Source organism: Halichoeres trimaculatus, unplaced genomic scaffold (assembly GCF_033239565.1).
Source record: "Halichoeres trimaculatus isolate MK-OKI-2021-1 unplaced genomic scaffold, fHalTri1.1 fHalTri1_scaffold_1, whole genome shotgun sequence".
NCBI lineage: Eukaryota > Metazoa > Chordata > Actinopteri > Labriformes > Labridae > Halichoeres > Halichoeres trimaculatus.
This window is the reverse complement of record NW_027437179.1, coordinates 4,432,926-4,451,760: the sequence shown is the minus strand read 5'-3', so window position 1 is coordinate 4,451,760 and position 18,835 is coordinate 4,432,926. Positions and strand designations below refer to the sequence as shown.

The window sequence follows — 18,835 nt, the reverse complement described above, 5'->3', positions numbered from 1 at the left end:
GCCCCAAAAATCATAAAAGAGTCAAATCAAGAGAAAAACACATCGTCCACACCCCAGTTTCTAGTGGCACAAATTTCAGCCTAAAGGATTTAATTGTTATAGATTTAGAGAAAGGATTATTGCACCTTGTTTTATTTTGATGTTGAGTTTTTTTTAAGTGATTTTAGATTGAATTGATATTTTCCAAACTCAGTGGCTTGTGTTTCACAGCTTTAATGGGAATAAGAAACAAATTCATTTCCATCTGTAAACACCAGACTGGAGGAGGAATAAGAAAACAAGCGGTGATGAGAACGGCTGATGGATGAAAAAGAGTTCTGAGTGTTTTAATAGAGTCCTGAGCTCCCAGGTGAGTTTATAAACCTTGGCCTGATGATGTTTCCTTGGACTCCTCTGCATCTGTGGTTCCTCTGGATGGATGTGAGATCTTCTTTGTAGGTCCCTTCATAGATTCCTGACTGTCGTTTGACGTAGCTCTCACTTTCATCTCTGTGAGAAAGAAACATTGATGCTTAGAGTCTCATCATACATTTGTGTATGATACCTGAAAAACTTCACAGAGGTTAAAATACACACTGCGGGGACCTACCCGAGACGTTTCCCCATTATTGTTTGAAGGAACTTCCTGGCAGAGATTTGACCCAGGACTTTCCTGTAACTGTTAGTAAAGATGGCGTCAGCGTGGCGTCCTGAGCTATAACCAGAAGAAGGACAATTGACATCAGCATGCTTATAGTATGGTGATATTTTAAGTAGCTATCAGGACAAGTAACCAGCGACAATACCTGATGACACACCGACAGTGAGCCCTAGAGCCCGAGCAGAGCTAGAGTTATGTTTGTGTCTGCGTCACTTGAGCAAAATAATCAGAGAGCTGCAACTGAGCTGGTCCCTTAACTGGATAAAGATGGCGTTATTAATGTCACAGACAGCCTGTTCCTTCAGTGAAACACCAAGATGAACTGCAGGGTCTCAAACCACTGTGTTCCCTCCTCACTCATGGTTTCAAAACGCCATCAAAATGACTTTGCTGTAAAACAACAGTAAGCAGGGTCTCAGTATTTTACCATTATTTCATATTCATAAACTTTAATTTGATAAAAAGTATTACACTGTAAAAATAAATAACAGTACATACACAGTAAGATAATAGGAAATAACTGGACATTTCTACTACCAGTATTTCATTGTTATTTTACAGTAAAAATGTTTTACAGTGCAGAAAAGATTGTTTCCATTACAGAGAGGAGTGATGAAAAAGTTAATGCAGGATCTCTTGGCAGCTAGCAAGAAGTCCAATCAAAATTTTACAGAACACTTCAGGGATAATTAATAAATCAACCCCATCAACTGCCGCCTACTGGCCAGTCTCTGAAAGTGTGACAGATTTTTTTTGTCCTTTTTGAATCAAGATGGTAGATTTAAGATCGGAAATGCTGTGCAGCTCAGGCACAAAATCCTTTCAAATTAAATTTCTCGAGTTGGATTTTCTATTTGGAGAAAGTTGTGATTGACATCCTTCCAGTGATCTGACATCTAGATTGATGACTACATTTCAATTGAAACTCAAAATAACCCTGAGCCCATGTGGCTTGTTGGTTATAAAGATTTATTTATTTATTTTAAGTTATTAAAATCTATTTTTTCTTTTCTTTCATAAAATAAATAAATGAAAATAAATAAATATAAAAATACTTATCATTATTATTATTATTATTATTATTATTATTATTATTATTATTATTATTATTGTTATTATTATTATTATTATTATTATTATTATTATTATTATTGTTATTATTATTATTATTATTATTATTATTATTATTATTATTATTATTGTTGTTGTTGTTGTTGTTGTTGTTGTTATTATTAATGTTAAGAAGGAAAGAAGAAGAAAAATTATACTATTTTTACAAAACTGGTAAATCAATAAATTATGAAAATAAGTGTGAAAATGATAATGTTTTGAATTTAAAAAACTACATTTCAAATGAAACTCAAAATAACCCCGAGACCCTGTGGCTTGTTGGTTATAAAGATTTATTTATTTATCTTAAGTTATGAGAATCTATTTTTTCTTTTTATTTCATAAAAATAAAAAACCATACTAATAATAATACTACTACCACTACTACTACTACTACTACTACTACTACTACTACTACTACTACTACTACTACTACTACTACTACTACTAATAATAATAATAATAATAATATTGTTAAGAAGGAGAAGAAGAAAAAAAATGAAACCATTTTATAAAACTGGTAAATCAATAAATAATGATAATAAATGTAAAATGATAATGTTTTCAATTAAAAAAATAAATAAATGTAAATTTTCTAAACCACCATCCACCCAATGGCTGCCTGCTGCTTTTGAATGTAGTATGAAATATGACTGCTGAGTCTGTTTTATAGTACTCTTCACTGATTTTCAGTTTCAGAAAACAGGAGTACAGCTGGTAGACTATATTGCCAAAAAATACTGACAAACAATGAAACAAACTACAGGTAGATCCTAATATTTCAGTTATTAATACACAAAGAGATTGCCACATGGAGCATATTAAGAAAAAATAATCAGTGATGAGGATACAGCCACAAAACAATAATTTGTAGTTTTACAAAATGTTCAGCTCATAACAACAACTAAAACAACAACAAAAAACCCCAAGATACTTTCTTTGGACATCCTGGATTTTTTTCTTATTTGTTTTTGGCATACAACAGAGTTTGGTGTGTTCTGTTTTTTTTTTTCACATACTACACACTACATTTTCATCAAATCAGCAGGCACTGCTGATGTAGTGGGCGATTAAAGAAGACAGATGCCCTTTGTTTCCCACACTCCTATGTGATAAATCCACTACCACCTACAAGGGACAACTGGTTCAAAATAATCTCGGAAATCTTTACAATAGAGAAGTTGACTTAATATAAGGATTCACAAAGATATATATATATATATATATATATATATATATATATATATATATATATATATATATATATATATATATATATATATATCTAGATATATATCTCACCTGGAATAAGTGAATTGAATTTATTTACCCAACAAGAGCAGATTTCTTATGACTCCACCAACATCATACTATTTTACTCTGCTGAGAGACATAATGTAAATGCTGACTCCCTTTGTCTGTTTGTACATAGCCAGTCCCTTATATTGATGATGCTAACATATGTGGATAATAAATTATTGTTTGGATGAATATGAAAAATGGTATACATGTTAAAAGCAGAGGAGAGGAGATACACAGAATTCTAAATATGTCTGTGAATATTAAATTTGTAACTCTAGATCAAAGATATGCAGCATGTATATATTTATATATATATTCCTCCAAACCCATATCACAAACTACTAACCGTAACTCAGCTCGCTCCCTTGAAGAGCTGGCGTCGTCCTCCAGCTGCTCGACTGGATTCTTTATAGACGATGTCATCAGGATGGAAGTGTCAGTCTGGCCAAACCTGAGAAAAATCACGATGTATGAAGAACTGATCATAAAATATAAATCAATCAAAAAATTCTGCAGATTTTAATATATAATATTATAATACTGAATATATATAATATATTCAAACTTTTTTTATTAGAACTATGTCTTTAATCTCAAAGCAAAAAGGTTCACGACCCCTAGAAATGATGAATTCAGCTCCTAAATTGGAACACAGAACTATGAGTACTGCCAATGTAACCCAGTATTAAACACAGACCTTTTAACCCTCTTCAGCATAACACGGGCAAAGCTTGAACATGCAAAGCAGCTGGGTTCAACAGGTTCATAACAGACACTGCATGAATGACATGGACTCGACACGGTGATCAAGACACTGTTATCTTTGTACTCTTCACACATTTAAATGAACTCCTAGTGAATGATGGGACATGTAAAAATTTCACTTCATATGATTTTTTTTTTTAGATTTCTATTGGTGTTACATGATTGTAAGGAGATTATTTTGTTAATTTGTTGGTAGACTTTTACAAAAAAAAAAAAAAAAAAAAAAAAACAACTATAAAAGTCACAATCTTCAGCCATCTTTTGCATTTTTATTGCAGTTTGGCTTCTGAACATCACAGTTAATCAGATCAGTGTTTCACAAAGTGCATGAAACAGCTAAAAACCGACACAGTGACGGTGAAAAACAGTAATCTGTCAGGACTTACCTAAAGGATGGGTAAAGAGGGGAGCCTGATACAGACATGACCAGGCAACAGAACAACAGCAGGGCAGCGTTCTCCATCCTCACAGCTGATTCTGGAGAAGAACACACAGCTAAATAAACCACAGGAGGAAAAAATGAGAAGAAACACTGAAGCCTCATTTCCTCTCAACCCTCTTCATTGCTGCTCTGACAGCACTGAAGTTTCTGGATAAAATAATGTAGATGATTGAATATATCTAAAAAGTACACAGACAGGAAACAGATAAATAATAAGACAGTCACAGAAATAAAAACCACTGGTGTTAAAGTTACCTGAAATTTCTGAGCTGATTCTGAGCGTCCCTGTGGTTCCTCTTTATTTGGTGCCCTCAGCTCTCATCTCTGACTGCCAGGAAAGACTGCACGAAGAGAGGAGAACAGCACTGTCCTCCTGTATCCATGGTCAGTTTATACTCAACTTGTGGCTTCAAGTCACTCCCACATCACACAAAATCATCCTCCCTCTCCCTCTCTTTCCTTTAGCTGAGCTCTGTCTTTCAGGTTCAGGTTTTTTTTTCTTTAAATCAGCTGTGCTAGGTGACACTAATGTGTAAATAAATGATGACCTTTGGTGATGAAGATGATCATGAAACATTTATAATGATTGATTCTGATGTTGAAACTTTATATTTTATAGATCTCCTGGAAAAGAGATCTCTGATCTCAATGGGACCCACTTGGCTGAATAAAAGCTAAATGACTAATAAAAAAAATAAAACATTTCTTTATGTGCAAAATGTCACACACTGAAGGAAAAAATGAATTTATTATACAAAAGAAACTATAAAAACATTAAAAAAAACCATAACGGAGTAGTTAGAGTTTACTTAATAAGAATTCAAATTTCCCAACAATACCACCTAAAGTTTATGCATGTTTTAAACTGTTTTACCAAACATAAAACAATTCTTTCTTTCAGTAAAACAAGCTGCTTCGTTCAGTGTTCGGTAAGACATTTTCAGACCAGTCATTGTTGATAGAGGAAATAAAAAAAGGGAGAAGTGGTGTTAATTTTAATGAAGATCTATCCAGGTGGACAGCTATCTGAGTAACTTCACCCTCATGCAATGTGGTCACTACAGTGGGCAGACAATCCAAAGCCATTTCTGGCAGAACTCTTCAGAGACACTTCATAAATCACCCCGTCCACTGCCACCTGCCAGTCCCTGTAAGTGAGTTTTCATTTTTTAAAATTTCTTTTTATTTTCATTCCAAACTATGATGGTAGATTGGAGGCTGGAATGCTGTGCAGCTTAGATTTAACAAAAAAAAAAAAAAGGGTAATTCAATTTCCCAAGTTTGTTATGTTGTTTGGAGAAAATTGTGGTTCATTATCCATCAACTGAAACTGTCACTTTTTTTTATATATATATAGAAAAATAAATAAATAAATAAATAAATAAACTTTTATTATTTATAATAATAATAATAGTGATAATAATAATAATAATAATAATAATAATAATAATAATAATAATAATAATAATAATAATAATAATAATAGTAATAATAATAATAATAATAATAATAATAATTTCAAAAAGAGAGGAAATAGATTAACAAAACTATTTTTACAAAACTGGTTAAGTATTAAATGTTGAAAGTACATTCAACACTATAATGTTTAACATTGGCTGGTTTCTAAACTGCCTACAACCCACCATATGAATGTATGTACTGCATCCTGCCCGCTGCTTTTGAATGTAGTATGTAATTTGACTGTTAGGTCTGTTTTGTAGTATGCTACACCGTTTTTTTTCTTGGAAAACAAAAGTGCAGCTGATGAAATATACTACCAAAAACAAACTGCCGATCTAACAAACAAACTACAAAAATTTTTAAACAAACAAACAATGGGTGGATATTGATATTTCAGTTAATAATATACAAAGAGATTGCCATATGAAGCATTGAACTTAAATTAATTAGTGTGGAGGATATAGAGAGAATACGATAATTTGTATTTTTGCAAAATTTTCAACTGAAAAAAGTAATCATAAATAATGATGATTAAATAATACAAAGGTATTTTTCCAGGTCAGTTGGACATCTGAGGATTTTTCTGGCATACTGCAGATTTTGGTGTTTTTCACCTACTACTTTTTCACCAAATCAACTAACACTGCCAGTATAGCAGGCGATTTGGAAAGAGGGCGGACGTTCCCCTTTTAACATTGTTTTACACGGACTTCAACGTTTGACGTACCGGGGGACATCTTCAACGAACGGACCTTCATGCCTTGGTTCAAGATGAGTCCTTGACTCTCACTTCGGATTTTGCTGCTGAGCAGGGGCCTTCAGGGAAATGTAACAAATTTGCATGAAATTACCCCTGAACGGCGTTGTGATTGAGACGTCAGCTATCTATATCTGTAGTGTCTATAACGTTGCGCCATTTCTGTGGATTCAGGAAAAAAAACAGCATTCTGTTTTTAAAGCGCGTGCAACCAATTTAGGATTCCTGTGAAACGGCCAATCTTATTAAAAGTTCCCACAATTATATTACTTAAAGCTCTTGTTGCGCATTACTTATTGATTTCTACCAACTAAAAACGTTTATGGGTTCTCATCGGGTTCACATCTTTTAGAAATGTAGGCATTTTGCGTTTTCAGGGTTCATTTGTGGTGGCGAGGGGAGAGAATCATCTTGATACTTAAACATCTTTGGCACCAAACGACATCAGCTCTGTTTGTGACATTTCCCCCTGACATGACTCAAAAACAACACGCGTAGTTCTATTCACACATGTGACAAAATGTTAATTAAATTGAAAATAAATTGTTTTTTGCAAAAGTTGCTTTGCTGGAATACCTGCTCTCTCTGTTGCTGTTAACAAACCGGCACTTAAACGATTTTTAGTCCATTTCGCTAGCTAACTAATAATGGAGCACTTAAGGACTTTAAAACTCTTCTTCAAAGCTACGACTCCCAAGAACTGGATATCTCGCAGGTTTATCCAACCCAGACACTGTTCTAATTTAGCCAACACTCATCCGACAACACGAGAGAAGAGGAAAACTGTCGAGGAGTTGAAGTCACAGCTGTCTTCTGGTCCAAGTTTCCAGGATTTCATCAAAGGAGTTCCCGTCAAGGAGACTCCTGCTGCAGATGGACAGCAGTCTGACGAGCATGGCTATCTCACCGAGGACTGGGATTTGGGGAACTCAAGGAAAGGTCGGTTTGCTTCACTGAGAACTATCGAAGTCATTCGTCGAAATTGAATTTTTTTAAATGAATTTTCTTTCTTTCTTTCTTTCTTTCTTTCTTTCTTTCTTTCTTTCTTTCTTTCTTTCTTTCTTTCTTTATTTATTTATTTATTTTTTAAATTTATTTTCCTACAGTTTACTTTGAAACCTATGGCTGTCAAATGAATGTAAGCGACACAGACATTGCCTGTTCCGTACTGCAGAATAAAGGATACCAAAGGACGGTTCATTTACAAGAGGTAGAGTATTTAATTTTTGTTTTAAATTATTATACATTTTTAATTTCATCTCTATCAATTTATGAAACTGTTCTGTTCTCACAGGCAGACGTTGTCCTTCTGGTAACATGCTCTGTGAGGTAAGACATTACTTTAATTCCAAAGAAAAGTCTCTAAATGTCATAATCTTAAGCAGGCATGTTGTTGAAAGTGACAATTTCTCTATTAATCAACCAAACGTACCACATGTGGAGACTTAATGTGTTTTATTAACAGAGAAAAAGCAGAACAAACTATTTGGAATAGACTTCAACAACTGACAGCGATGAAGAAGAGACGGTCAAAGACCAGAGGGCCAATGAAGATTGGAATTTTAGGTGAGTAACTTCACCAGGGTACAACCATTGGAAATGTTAAGAGGTAGCTGGAAAGATGTGTTTGTGGTCGTGTTTGCCCAGGCTGCATGGCAGAGAGGCTGAAGACGGAGCTGCTGGAGAGGGAGAAGCTTGTGGATGTCATTGCTGGACCCGATGCCTACAGGGACCTTCCCCGGCTGCTGGCCGTCGCTGATGGAGGCCATCAGGCCAGCAATGTGCTGCTGTCGTTGGAGGAGACCTACGCAGACATCATGCCTGTCCACCACACTGCCCAGGGACAGAGCGCCTTTGTGTGAGTGAGCACGTTGTCACTGAGCAACCATAGACATATCATACAGATATATTCATAACGAGGAGGCTTTGTGTCGGTGCCTGTAGCTCCATCATGAGAGGCTGTGACAACATGTGCAGCTACTGCATCGTCCCCTTCACCCGGGGCAGAGAGAGGAGTCGGCCCATCAGCTCCATCCTGGAGGAAGTCCGTCTACTCTCTGACCAGGCAAGTCAGTGTGAGAGTCTGTCGCTTTCTGAAAGTAGAACACTGTGAAATAGAAAAGTGTTATCCTGCTCCGTGTGGTCACGTATGAGCCCCAGGATTTACTCTCACCATCATTTCCTGTGACATTTTCTTTGTTTGATGGGTTTCTTCAGGGTGTGAAGGAAGTGACTCTGCTGGGTCAAAATGTGAACAGCTACAGAGATACGTCAGAAGAACAGTTCTGTGGTTCAGACCCGACCCAGCTCAGCCGCGGATTCAAGACCATCTACAGAACAAAACGAGGAGGTCTGCGCTTCTCTGACCTGCTGGATCGAGTGTCACGTGTCGATTCTGACATGAGGATCAGATTCACTTCTCCTCATCCCAAGGACTTTCCCGATGAGGTACGTGCGTCATGCAGATTGTCCCTTTCTGTGTCAGATACAAAAGATGCTGAGTTCACGTCCAGCAGGCTGCCAGTCTCCGACTCTGAAAGAAAATCCTGTTGCATGGCTCTGACAGGTTTTGCACCTGATTGCTGAGCGGGGGAACATTTGTCAGCAGATCCACCTTCCAGCACAGAGCGGGAGCAGCAGCGTTCTGGAGGCAATGCGTCGTGGGTAAGAGTTAAACTGGGCTTGCTTCCCCTCTTCTTTTAACAACTGCCTGTAAACATCTGGGGTCTGAGGAGACCGCTTTCTGGAGTTTTAGGGGGGGGATGTTGGCCCACTCTGTCTGATAGAAGATTCTAGCTACTCAACAGTTCTGGGACATTTTTGCCCCTCTCTCTCTTTTTGTGATGCCCAATTATTATTATTTTTTTAATTGGTGAAAGTTTTTGACTGCAGGCTGGCCTTTTCATCACCTGGACTCTTCTACTACAGAGCCCTGCTGTTTTAGTAGGTGCAGTATGTGGTTTGGCATTGTCTCTCTGAAATATGTAAGGCCTTCCCTGAGGAGTCGTCGTCTGGATGGGAGCATACTGTATTGACTCAAATATAGGACAACCCCGATTATAAGATGGCCCCCTCTTTTCAGGGCCAATCTTCAGAGAAAGACTGATAACCAAAAACAAAGGGGTTTTTTTACAGTTTGCATTTTTCAGGCAGTATTTTTTGGATTCGCAGTCTGCATCATTAAAGTGATACTCTGGGATGGAACAAGTTGGGTCCTATCACAAGGTTTAGGACAGAAATGACCCCTACAGCAGTGTTTTTGTGCAGCAGAAGCCCAGAGCGCTCGCACCAAACACCCCCTCCCTGCTCGTCTGCCTCTTTCCTCTGCACTCAGACGGGGCCATATTTTACTTGACCAAACACACAAATAAACGGACTCCCACCAAAAAACTCTGATATCGGTCTGCATTCACGCTTTATTTAGAGAATTTTCAGCGAGTTACTTTCACACAAAAACACCGCTAAATAAGGCTCTAGTTCTCATCGTGTCTGTTCGCCCTGGCAGACTACCTGTGTTTGTTTATATCTGGCCCGCTGCGCGCGTGGACTGATACACTAAGTGGCGAGCGCCTCATAGCCAGCTGTGGCTCTGCAGCGGAGGTAGCGCTGTTTTACGACACGATGAGAACTTGAGAGATGTAAATAAAGCGTGAATGCAGAACGATAACAGATTTTTTGGTGGGAGTCTGTTTATTTGTGTTTTTGGTCAAGTAAAATAAGGCCCCGTCTGAGTGCAGAGGAAACCAGCAGAGGAGCAGGGAGGGGGTGTTTGGTGCGAGCGCTCTGGGCTTCTGCTGCACAAAAACACTGCTGTAGGGGTAATTTCTGCCCTAAACCTTGTGATAGGACCCAACTTGTTCCATCCCGGAGTATCACTTTGAACTCCATTACTCCATATGTTTTGGCTGCCGGACAGTTGTTTGACACCTCTGCTGCAATGACCATCGTTATCTAAAAATTAACATCATAACTCCACCTCAGTTGTCTGTTCACTCGTCAAACTCTTGGTCCACTTTGCTCTGGACAATCACCGCGCCTCTCCATGTCTCATCTCCTGTCTCTGGTCTCTGCTCTGACTGACAGATGACCTCAGCCATAGAGAGGTCACTGGCTTTACTAAAAGCTGGCGCCCTCTGCTGTTGAGGTCGTGTAGTGACCCTACACAACTATCAGCATGCATCAATGGTGAGACCTGGATTCTAAGACGACCCCCCACTTTTCACATTATTTTCAATGAAAAAACCTTGTTGATTCGGTATGTTGCTCCAACACTTCCCTTAGTCTTGTTCTTGAAGAGCTTCTCCTCTGCATGATAGAGCTTTACCTTACATTTGTAGATGGCACTGTTAGCTGTGTTTAAAGATGGTGTTTTATTGAAGTGTGCCTGAGCCCATGCAGTGATTTCCACTGCAGAGTCTGTCTGTTTTTATGTTGTGCTGCCTGAGGGACAATCACAGCCATCTAAGATTTGCTTTGCTCCTTGCACAGAGGTCTCTCCAGGGTTTTTGGAATCTTTTGATATTGTCAGCTAAAGATGTCAGGATATCTTAAGTCTTCCTAACATTCAGCTTCAGAAACCGTGGAGTTTTTACAGACTGGTGAACCTCTGCCCATCCTTACTATTAAGAGACTCAGCCTCTAATCCCATGCACTGCAAAAACTGAAACCTTATCAAGCATTTTTGTTTTATTTTCAGTAAAAGTTGTCTTCATATGCTCCATATGAGCCACAGTCACCCAACCAGTCCAGAAAAATGTCTTGTTTTAAGTTATTTAAAGACTTGAATGAGCTCTAAATTGCTTGTAACAGTGAAAAAAATCTGCCCATGAAACAAGAAAAGTTTTTCGCAATGATTTGCTTGAAACTAGAATAATGTCTATATACAAGTAACTTTCTCTTGTTCCATTGGCAGATTTATTTTGCTCTTTACAAACAATTCAGACCTTATTTTGTCTTTAAATAACTTGGAACAAGACATTTTTCTGGACTGTTCAGGTGAATGTGGCTCATATTAAGTCTAAAAGGACATTTTATACTAAAAGTTAGACAAAAATACTTGGCAAAATTTGATTTTTTTTTGCAGTGTGTTCACATGTAGCTGGGTATCTGAGAAACCTCATGTTTTTACACTTATAGTCCTATAGTTAGTTTTAGCTTCATGTATTTTTCAGATGAACCCTGATGACCTCACTGAGGTCGGTTTGCAGGATTATTTTCCAAACATTCTTGACCATTTCTCCTGTGCCTCTGTTGAGGAACACAATGTAATTTATTTAACTCTTGTAAACTAAAGTTGTTTTTATTAGAGCCAAATAATTTTAATATCAAAGATTCAGACTAGAAGCAGAGTTGAGTAAATTAAAAAGGAATCATTCCAGAGGTAAAGGAGTCATTCATCAGAGACTGGGTTAGTACGAGCTTAAGATAAACTTTCATCATGATGAGTTTATCAATGAGAGGAGACAGGATTTATCATTTCATTGTTAATGTCCACACCCAGAGTTTTAATCCTGTATCATGTTTTGTAACGTCCACAGCTACACCAGAGAGGCCTACCTGGACCTTGTGAGCAACATCAAGAGGATAATCCCAGGTAGGTTCCCACTCACTGCTTTCTTCATGAACACAGACAGAGGGCAGGCGTGATTGGCTTCAAAGATGGAGTGGCTGTCCACATTTTGGTAGAACAGTTGTTTAATCCTCAACTCTTGCAGTTAGCGTTTGATAGCATCCTTTGGCTCAGATCCTGAACAGCTCCAGTCAGTGTGAGAGTCAGGCTGAATCTGAGTGAAGTGAGATCCTTCCTCACGCTCTCTTTTAAGTGACCTTGATGCTGACGCTGAGGTGTTGGCATCATGTGAGTTTAACCCTGACCTGTCTGTGTGTTTGACCCTGACCTGTCTGTGTGTCTGACCCTGACCTGTCTGTGTGTTTGACCCTGACCTGTCTGTGTGTCTGACCCTGACCTGTCTGTGTGTTTGACCCTGACCTGTCTGTGTGTCTGACTCTGACCTGTCTGTTTGTTTGACCCTGACCTGTCTGTGTGTTAGAGGTGAGTCTCAGCAGTGACTTCATCTCAGGCTTCTGTGGAGAAACGGAAGACGACCACCAGCAGACTCTGTCTCTGATCAGACAGGTGGGCTACAACGTGGGCTTCCTGTTTGCCTACAGTCTGAGGAAGGTGAGCTGTGCTGGATTTCAGGATGAGAGCCATGCCTTTATAAGTTCTCTCTGTAAAAGCGTCAAAGATGTCTGCCTCACCGCTCTCGTGGTTGTCTCCCTCAGAAAACTCACGCCTTCTACCGGCTTCAGGACGACGTGCCCGCAGAGGTGAAGCAGCGAAGGTTGGAGGAGTGTATCAGTGTCTTCAGAGAGGAAGCAACGAAGGTCAACGCCGCGCTCATAGGCAGCGCACAGCTTGTCCTGGTGGAGGGAGTGAGTACTGCACACACACTCACACACACACACTCACTCACTCAGCACATCGTTTCCAAAGTGCTGTTCGAGTTCCTTCTTCTGCTGATCTTTTCTTTACTTTTCCACACAGGAAAGCAAAAGGTCCTCACAGGACCTGTGTGGGAGAACTGATGGCAATATGAAAGTGATTTTCCCCAGAGAGGATGTTGCTGTGGAGCCTTCTGAATCACACACGGCTCCAGTTAGAGCTGGGGACTACGTGCTGGTGAAGGTAGAGTTCAATCTGTAGATACTCTGTGTTTACGTGGACACCCTACTGCTCCTCAAGAGACTACTGCACTGATATGTGAAGATGCACTGGTTAGAAGTTTGAGAACAGACAAATTTTTCCAGCTTTGTTTAAATGATGCGGTTTAATGTCTCATTGTAGTCTGAAAGGAAAGTGTAGAAGAAATGAACCACAGAGGTGACAATTCTCACTCTGTTCAAGTCCCAGACCCTGGATCCAGTACATCAGCCCCAGACCATCATACTTCCTCCTCCGTGTTTCCATTTGATGCCACACACTGAGGAACCATCCTTTCACCTCGGTGACCTCCACTCAATGTAAAATCATAAAAAAAAACAGGATGCTAAAGTGACCTGGATGAGGGTCAGAGTGACCCTACTCGATGTACAGCGTACAGAAATCTTGATGAAGCAAAGATTTCAAACTCTGATTCATTAGTACATAGCACCATCTTCCTGTCTTCAGGAGTCCGTTGGTGGAGTTTGATGGTCCAGCCTCTGGTTCTTCTTCTGCCTCTGTCTCAGTGATGGATGTCTTTCTTCCTGCAGTCTGACCTGTCAAAGCTGCATCTCAAAGGGGCTGTTTACACGTCAACAGTTTTAGGGTGAAACGCCAAAGTTTTGTTGCGTTTCAGCATCGCGTTTACACAGAAACGGCGTTTCAGCCGATCTACAATGCAAACTTTTGAAAACAGCCTCCAGAGTGGGATTTTTCTGAAATGCTCCCAACACTGTTGCCGTGTAAACAGTAAGCCGGCGTTTTCAGTGGAAACGCTGACGTCACACTCCGCCTCGCGCGCACACATACAACAGGACAAAATTCCCTTGTCACGATCATCGTGAACCACCATGTTGTGCTTGTGCTGCTCAATCTGCTAAATCTGCTGAATGTTTCTCAACAAAAAGAGCATCTTTTGCTCCACTTTTAACTTAGTATTCTCCAATACACCAGATGATCGGCTCAACTCTACTTCAGTGGAGATCTTCCAAATGCAGCTTCTGGACAAGACAGTTATAGCACCACCTACAGGCCTGGCATGCTTACTACAGCGTTTTCAGTCCATCAGCGTTTCAGTGTAAACGCAGATTTTTTTCACTGAGTTTTCACAGCGTTTTAGCGTTTTCAGATGAAACTTTGTCGTGTAAACGGGGCTTCAGTCTCAGTTTCAGTTACCGTGAAGAGAAGACTTTGGCCCTGTTAACACAACAATGTTTCATCTGAAAACACTAAAATGCTGTGAAAATGCAGTGAAAAAAATCTGTATTTACATTGAAAACGCTGCAGTAAGCTTACCAGGCCTGTAGGTGGTGCTATAACTGTCTTGTCCAGAAGCCGCTTTTGGAAAATCTCCAGTGAAGTAGAGTTGAGCCAATCATCTGGTGTATTGGAGAATACAAAGTAAAAAAGTGGAGCAACAGATGCAGATTTTGTATTAAGACGGTCAGCAGATACAGCAGATTGAGCAGCACCAGCACAACACGGTAGTTCACGACGATCGTGAAAATGGTACTGTTGTCTTGTTGTATGCGTGCGTGTGAGGCGGAGTGTGACGTCAGCATTTCCACTGAAAACACTGGCTTACTGTTTACACCGCAATGGCAATCCCACTCTCAAGGGCCGTTTTCAAAAGTTTGCGTTTTAGCTCAGCTGAAACGCCGTTTCCCTGTAAACACGAGGCTGAAACGCAACAAAACTTTTATGTTTCACCCTAAAACCGTTGCCGTGTAAACGGCCCCTGAGACACTATCTCCTCTTTGTGAAGCTTGAAGCTGTTGACTCTCAGAAACTGGTCTTCTGGTTCTGGTTTGGCTTTGGCTCTGTCTCCAGTCCCAGTTTGTGAGTGTCTTTGGTAGTGCTGCATGATTTGGGGAAAAGGTGCGATTTGCGATTAGGTGGACAATATTGCGATTGCTATTGTCCTTGCGATTTAATAAAAAAAGTTGTGTCATGATTAGTCTACAGACTTGCTTGGTTATCATGGAGAAAAATCTGAATTGCATGTGCTGACATTGCGATTGCGATTGCGATTGCGATTGCGATTGCGATTGCGATAATCGTGCAGCCCTAGTCTTTGGATGCTGAAGGAAACTCTCCTCACTGAGCTCACCTTGACTTTCTTTGACTTCATGTCTCTGTGGTAAAGACCTGTTGCTGTAAATCTTCTGATCAGCAGCGTAGCCAGAATTCAACCTGCGTTAGGACCTGAATAAACGTGGACGGCCACAAGATGAGTTTCATAAATAGTACAGTAGCATTTAGCGTGACAGTCGTCTCTGCTCCTTATGTTTCTGAATTGTAGCAGTATGAAACAAAGCCTGGGCTGAATATTAAATACAACAACAGGCAGATATGAAGTGATTAGGAATGCAAATAACCTGTTAAGTTGATTTAACTTCAGGATCCCAAGCAGTTCCTGGTCATTTTTTTGTTACTGTCACTGATTTCTCTATTTTCCTCTGCAAAGTAAAGACCTGCACCTCCATAGATTCAAGACAACCATGGCTATAGGGCAGGGATCTCCAACTCCTACCCAGGAGGGCTGAGGCGCTGCGGGTTTTCTTTCCAACCAAAAACTCCACCAGCTGATTTCACTGATTAGTCCCTGATCTTTACTTAAAGGGGATGTAATCAGTGAAATCAGCTGGTGGAGTTTTGGGTTGGAAAGAAAACCCGCAGCGTCTCGGCCCTCCATGGTAGTAGTCGGAGAATCCTGCTTTAGGGTGATGTAACTCAATTATGTCTTCATTCAGTGTAACAAAATTAAAAAGCTATAAATCAGTAGAGATAAAAAAATTGAATTTAATTTCTCTGATTTTATCCTTTTAAAAACTGAAAAACAAGGAATTAGATTGGATTGCATTATTTTTGTTCACTGTGGACTTGATGTTGATGAAATTCTCCTGTCTTCTGCAGTCTGTTTAGACATGTTGCTGGCATCACTTGACATACATTCAGGTACCCTCAGAAACTTGACAATCTGAAAATAACACCAGATTTTGTAGTTTTTGATTTGTAAAAATGGTTTATAAACGCCAGTCATTTTAAAGTCAGTGGTATCTGGTCCTGTTGGAGGGTTCAGGATCCAGAGGACAGATTCATCAACAGAAGAAAGCAGCTTGATTGGCCGGGCCCAGGCCCAGCCAGGCCTGCCTGTAGATACGCCACTGGGTCTGATGCTCTGTCTCTTTTTCATTAGTGTCTCCTCCCCTGATGAACAGCTTCAAGTTGTTAAAGGGCCTTTCTGTCTAATTTTGAAATGTTCATTTATTCTCAGTTTTAGGTTACCTTACCTTTCTTTTTCCTCTGGAAGTTCAACACTTACTTTTGCATTCCAAGCTGTTCATTGGACTATAGACTTAGAAAAATGTGGGTGTTCTAAAACTTGTTACTGGTTGTGTGTGTAGGAAAATAACTTTACTGTTGAGCCAAGTTGTAAGAACACAAAACACATTTTTTTGGTAACGCTTTATATTAAGGTCCTGTAATAAGCATTAATAAGACCTTTGTAAGTACTTATAAAGCCGCGTTTCCACCAAGCAGTCCGGGTCGGTTCGTCTCGGTACGGTGCGCTTTTAGCGGCGTTTCCACACACTCATCCCGGGACGGATCCCTAAAAAACCGAGACGAGCCGTCCCACTTTTTTGGGACCCTTTCGTATGGGTGCCAGACTGAACCGATCCGCTCTCGGGAGGTGGAGCAACACACTGCAGACGGTTGATTGGTCAAAAGAATCGTCACTCACCCCGACAGCAGCTGCATTTCTCCTGGCAGCACACAGACTTCTCTGAAACGAAGCTTGATTGCACTTTGTAACAGAGAGTTACATGAAAATCACAGAGAGGACGAAATGCTGCATGTCTTCCATCCGTGCTGTTTACTGTGTCACGTTTTCTTCTTTGTTGGATTTAATCGCGGGGTAAGCTGCTACAGCGTCGCGCTATTGTTTACCAGCTGCGGCTTCCGGCATCCAGCTTACACGCCGCCCACCATGAGAGGGTACAGTTTGCTGTGGAAACGCAAACGGGATCAGACTTAACTGTCCCAAACTGTCCCAAACCGTACTGAACCGACCCGTACTGCTTGGTGGAAACGCAGCTTAAGATACTTATAAACATTATTTGTTTATAAGACTATATAACTGCTTAATAAGTGTTTAATAAAGTCATTGTAATAGTTACTAAAAGACAACTTCATCTATAAGCTATATGGAGCCTAACCCTAACCCTCTTTGTTTTTTGTCTTCTGCTTTTGTCTCTCATGAGCCCTACCCCAGCCCTTCCCCTAAACCTAACCATTCAGGGCCCCATACCTGAACCTAACCTGTGGGGCCTCACGCCTAACCCTTATAATGACCTTATTAAACACTTATTAAGCAGTTATATAGACTTATAAACAAATAATAATGTCAATAAGCATCTTATAAGTACTTACAAAGGTCTTATTAATGCTTATTACAGGACCTTAATATAAAGCGATACCAGTTTTTTTGATGACTTTAATCAAGTTTCTCAAGAAAGAAAATCCACCACAGTTTTTCAGATTGTAAACTTTTAATTAAAGTTAACTCCATGATAAGCTTTGTGTCCCAATAAAAATGATTATAGTAGACAAAGTGAAAGATGACATCATTGGTGGGAGATCTTGTAATCTATTTTTCAAACCACTGATTTCTGCTGTTTTCTAACACCCAGTCGTCCTCATTCACTCACTCGTCATGTTTTCTGCTCTGTGTACGTCTTACAGATATTATCTGCCACCTCCCAGAGTCTGAGAGGCCGCGCCTTGCGCCACAGCTCTCTGAGAAGCTCAGTGAAGCACTCTGGGACTCCACCAGGCCACCAGCTTGATGAACGTTTGCCCTCGGACACAGCGATGATTAAAACCTGCTCCTGACCGACACACAGACTAATACACGGACCTGCTCAGATGACCTGGAGACAAACTGTCAGGCTGAGCGTCTGTTATGAGTGTTAATGTTATTTATACAGCTTCTGTTGTTGAACATATTAAAGGATGATGTTAGAGGTGACATCTGTTTGAGACAGACTCCTGGGTTTGATTAGTTTCATCTGAAGCCGTGGCGCTGGTGTCATCAGTTTTTGTGCTATGAAAATTTAATGAATCAACACGTTGTAGAATCGCTCTCTTGGCCACAAAGTCGTAAACTTTGAGGAATAATTGAACACAGGGCAGCGTCAGAGAGTGCTACAATCTGCTTTTAAAGGAGGAAGTTATTACTGAAACAATTATTGTTGGGGAAAACAGATCCCGGACCTGCAGTCTGCTTCCTGTTATGATGTGACCACGAGGGGAAACGTTTGCAGCCCCCATCATGATAAACTGCTCTGAGTTTATACTGAAACCAAGAATGAAGCAGATCTGTGAAAATTATAAATTTCCCACAGGAGAGGAGAATATTTGTAGGATATTACATTTTTCCTTAAATATTTAATGTCAGGCTGTTTTACTCTAACCAGGGGCGTATTAAGTCGTTTGGGGGCCCAAGGCAAACCCAGTCAATGGGGCCCTCCTTGTCCTTGTAACTCATCTTCCTCAGAGCTAGACTGGCCTTCCCTGGGTCCACTGTCTCTTTCCCAGAATCAAGGCATGAGACAGTGCTAATCTTGTACATGGTAACTTAACGCAACTAAA

The 18,835-nt window shown here is 39.9% G+C and overlaps 2 protein-coding genes across 2 annotated transcripts; one reads left to right on the top strand and one right to left on the bottom strand.

Moving 5' to 3' along the window:
- Positions 1–211: 211 nt before the first annotated feature.
- ghrh (growth hormone releasing hormone) lies at positions 212–6,468 on the bottom strand. Its single transcript, XM_074677316.1, has 6 exons — positions 6,448–6,468; positions 4,515–4,600; positions 4,204–4,294; positions 3,399–3,503; positions 590–694; positions 212–489 (listed from the first exon to the last, which is right to left on the bottom strand). The coding sequence occupies exons 3-6, from the start codon at positions 4,278–4,280 to the stop codon at positions 327–329; spliced, it is 450 nt and encodes a 149-aa protein (XP_074533417.1). The 5' UTR covers positions 4,281–4,294; positions 4,515–4,600; positions 6,448–6,468; the 3' UTR covers positions 212–326.
- Positions 6,469–6,896: 428 nt separating this feature from the next.
- Positions 6,897–18,661, top strand: cdk5rap1 (CDK5 regulatory subunit associated protein 1). The gene is made up of 13 exons (XM_074666671.1): positions 6,897–7,416; positions 7,584–7,687; positions 7,772–7,806; positions 7,943–8,043; positions 8,125–8,335; positions 8,422–8,542; positions 8,695–8,925; positions 9,044–9,141; positions 12,015–12,070; positions 12,528–12,658; positions 12,763–12,912; positions 13,025–13,165; positions 17,927–18,661. Exons 1-13 carry the CDS (start codon positions 7,125–7,127, stop codon positions 18,074–18,076), a joined length of 1,821 nt encoding a protein of 606 aa, XP_074522772.1. The 5' UTR covers positions 6,897–7,124; the 3' UTR covers positions 18,077–18,661.
- Positions 18,662–18,835: the final 174 nt, after the last annotated feature.

Excerpts from the sequence above, each read along its gene's own strand:
- cdk5rap1 (XM_074666671.1), top strand. The coding sequence starts at position 7,125 with ATGGAGCACTTAAGGACTTTAAAACTCTTCTTCAAAGCTACGACTCCC. Across the intron at positions 8,044-8,124 it reads AATGAAGATTGGAATTTTAG|GCTGCATGGCAGAGAGGCTG; the intron begins GTGAGTAACTTC and ends GTGTTTGCCCAG. Across the intron at positions 12,071-12,527 it reads CATCAAGAGGATAATCCCAG|AGGTGAGTCTCAGCAGTGAC; the intron begins GTAGGTTCCCAC and ends TCTGTGTGTTAG.
- ghrh (XM_074677316.1), bottom strand. The coding sequence starts at position 4,280 with ATGGAGAACGCTGCCCTGCTGTTGTTCTGTTGCCTGGTCATGTCTGTA. Across the intron at positions 3,504-4,203 it reads CCTCTTTACCCATCCTTTAG|GTTTGGCCAGACTGACACTT; the intron begins GTAAGTCCTGAC and ends GATTTTTCTCAG. Across the intron at positions 490-589 it reads ATAATGGGGAAACGTCTCGG|AGATGAAAGTGAGAGCTACG; the intron begins GTAGGTCCCCGC and ends TCTTTCTCACAG.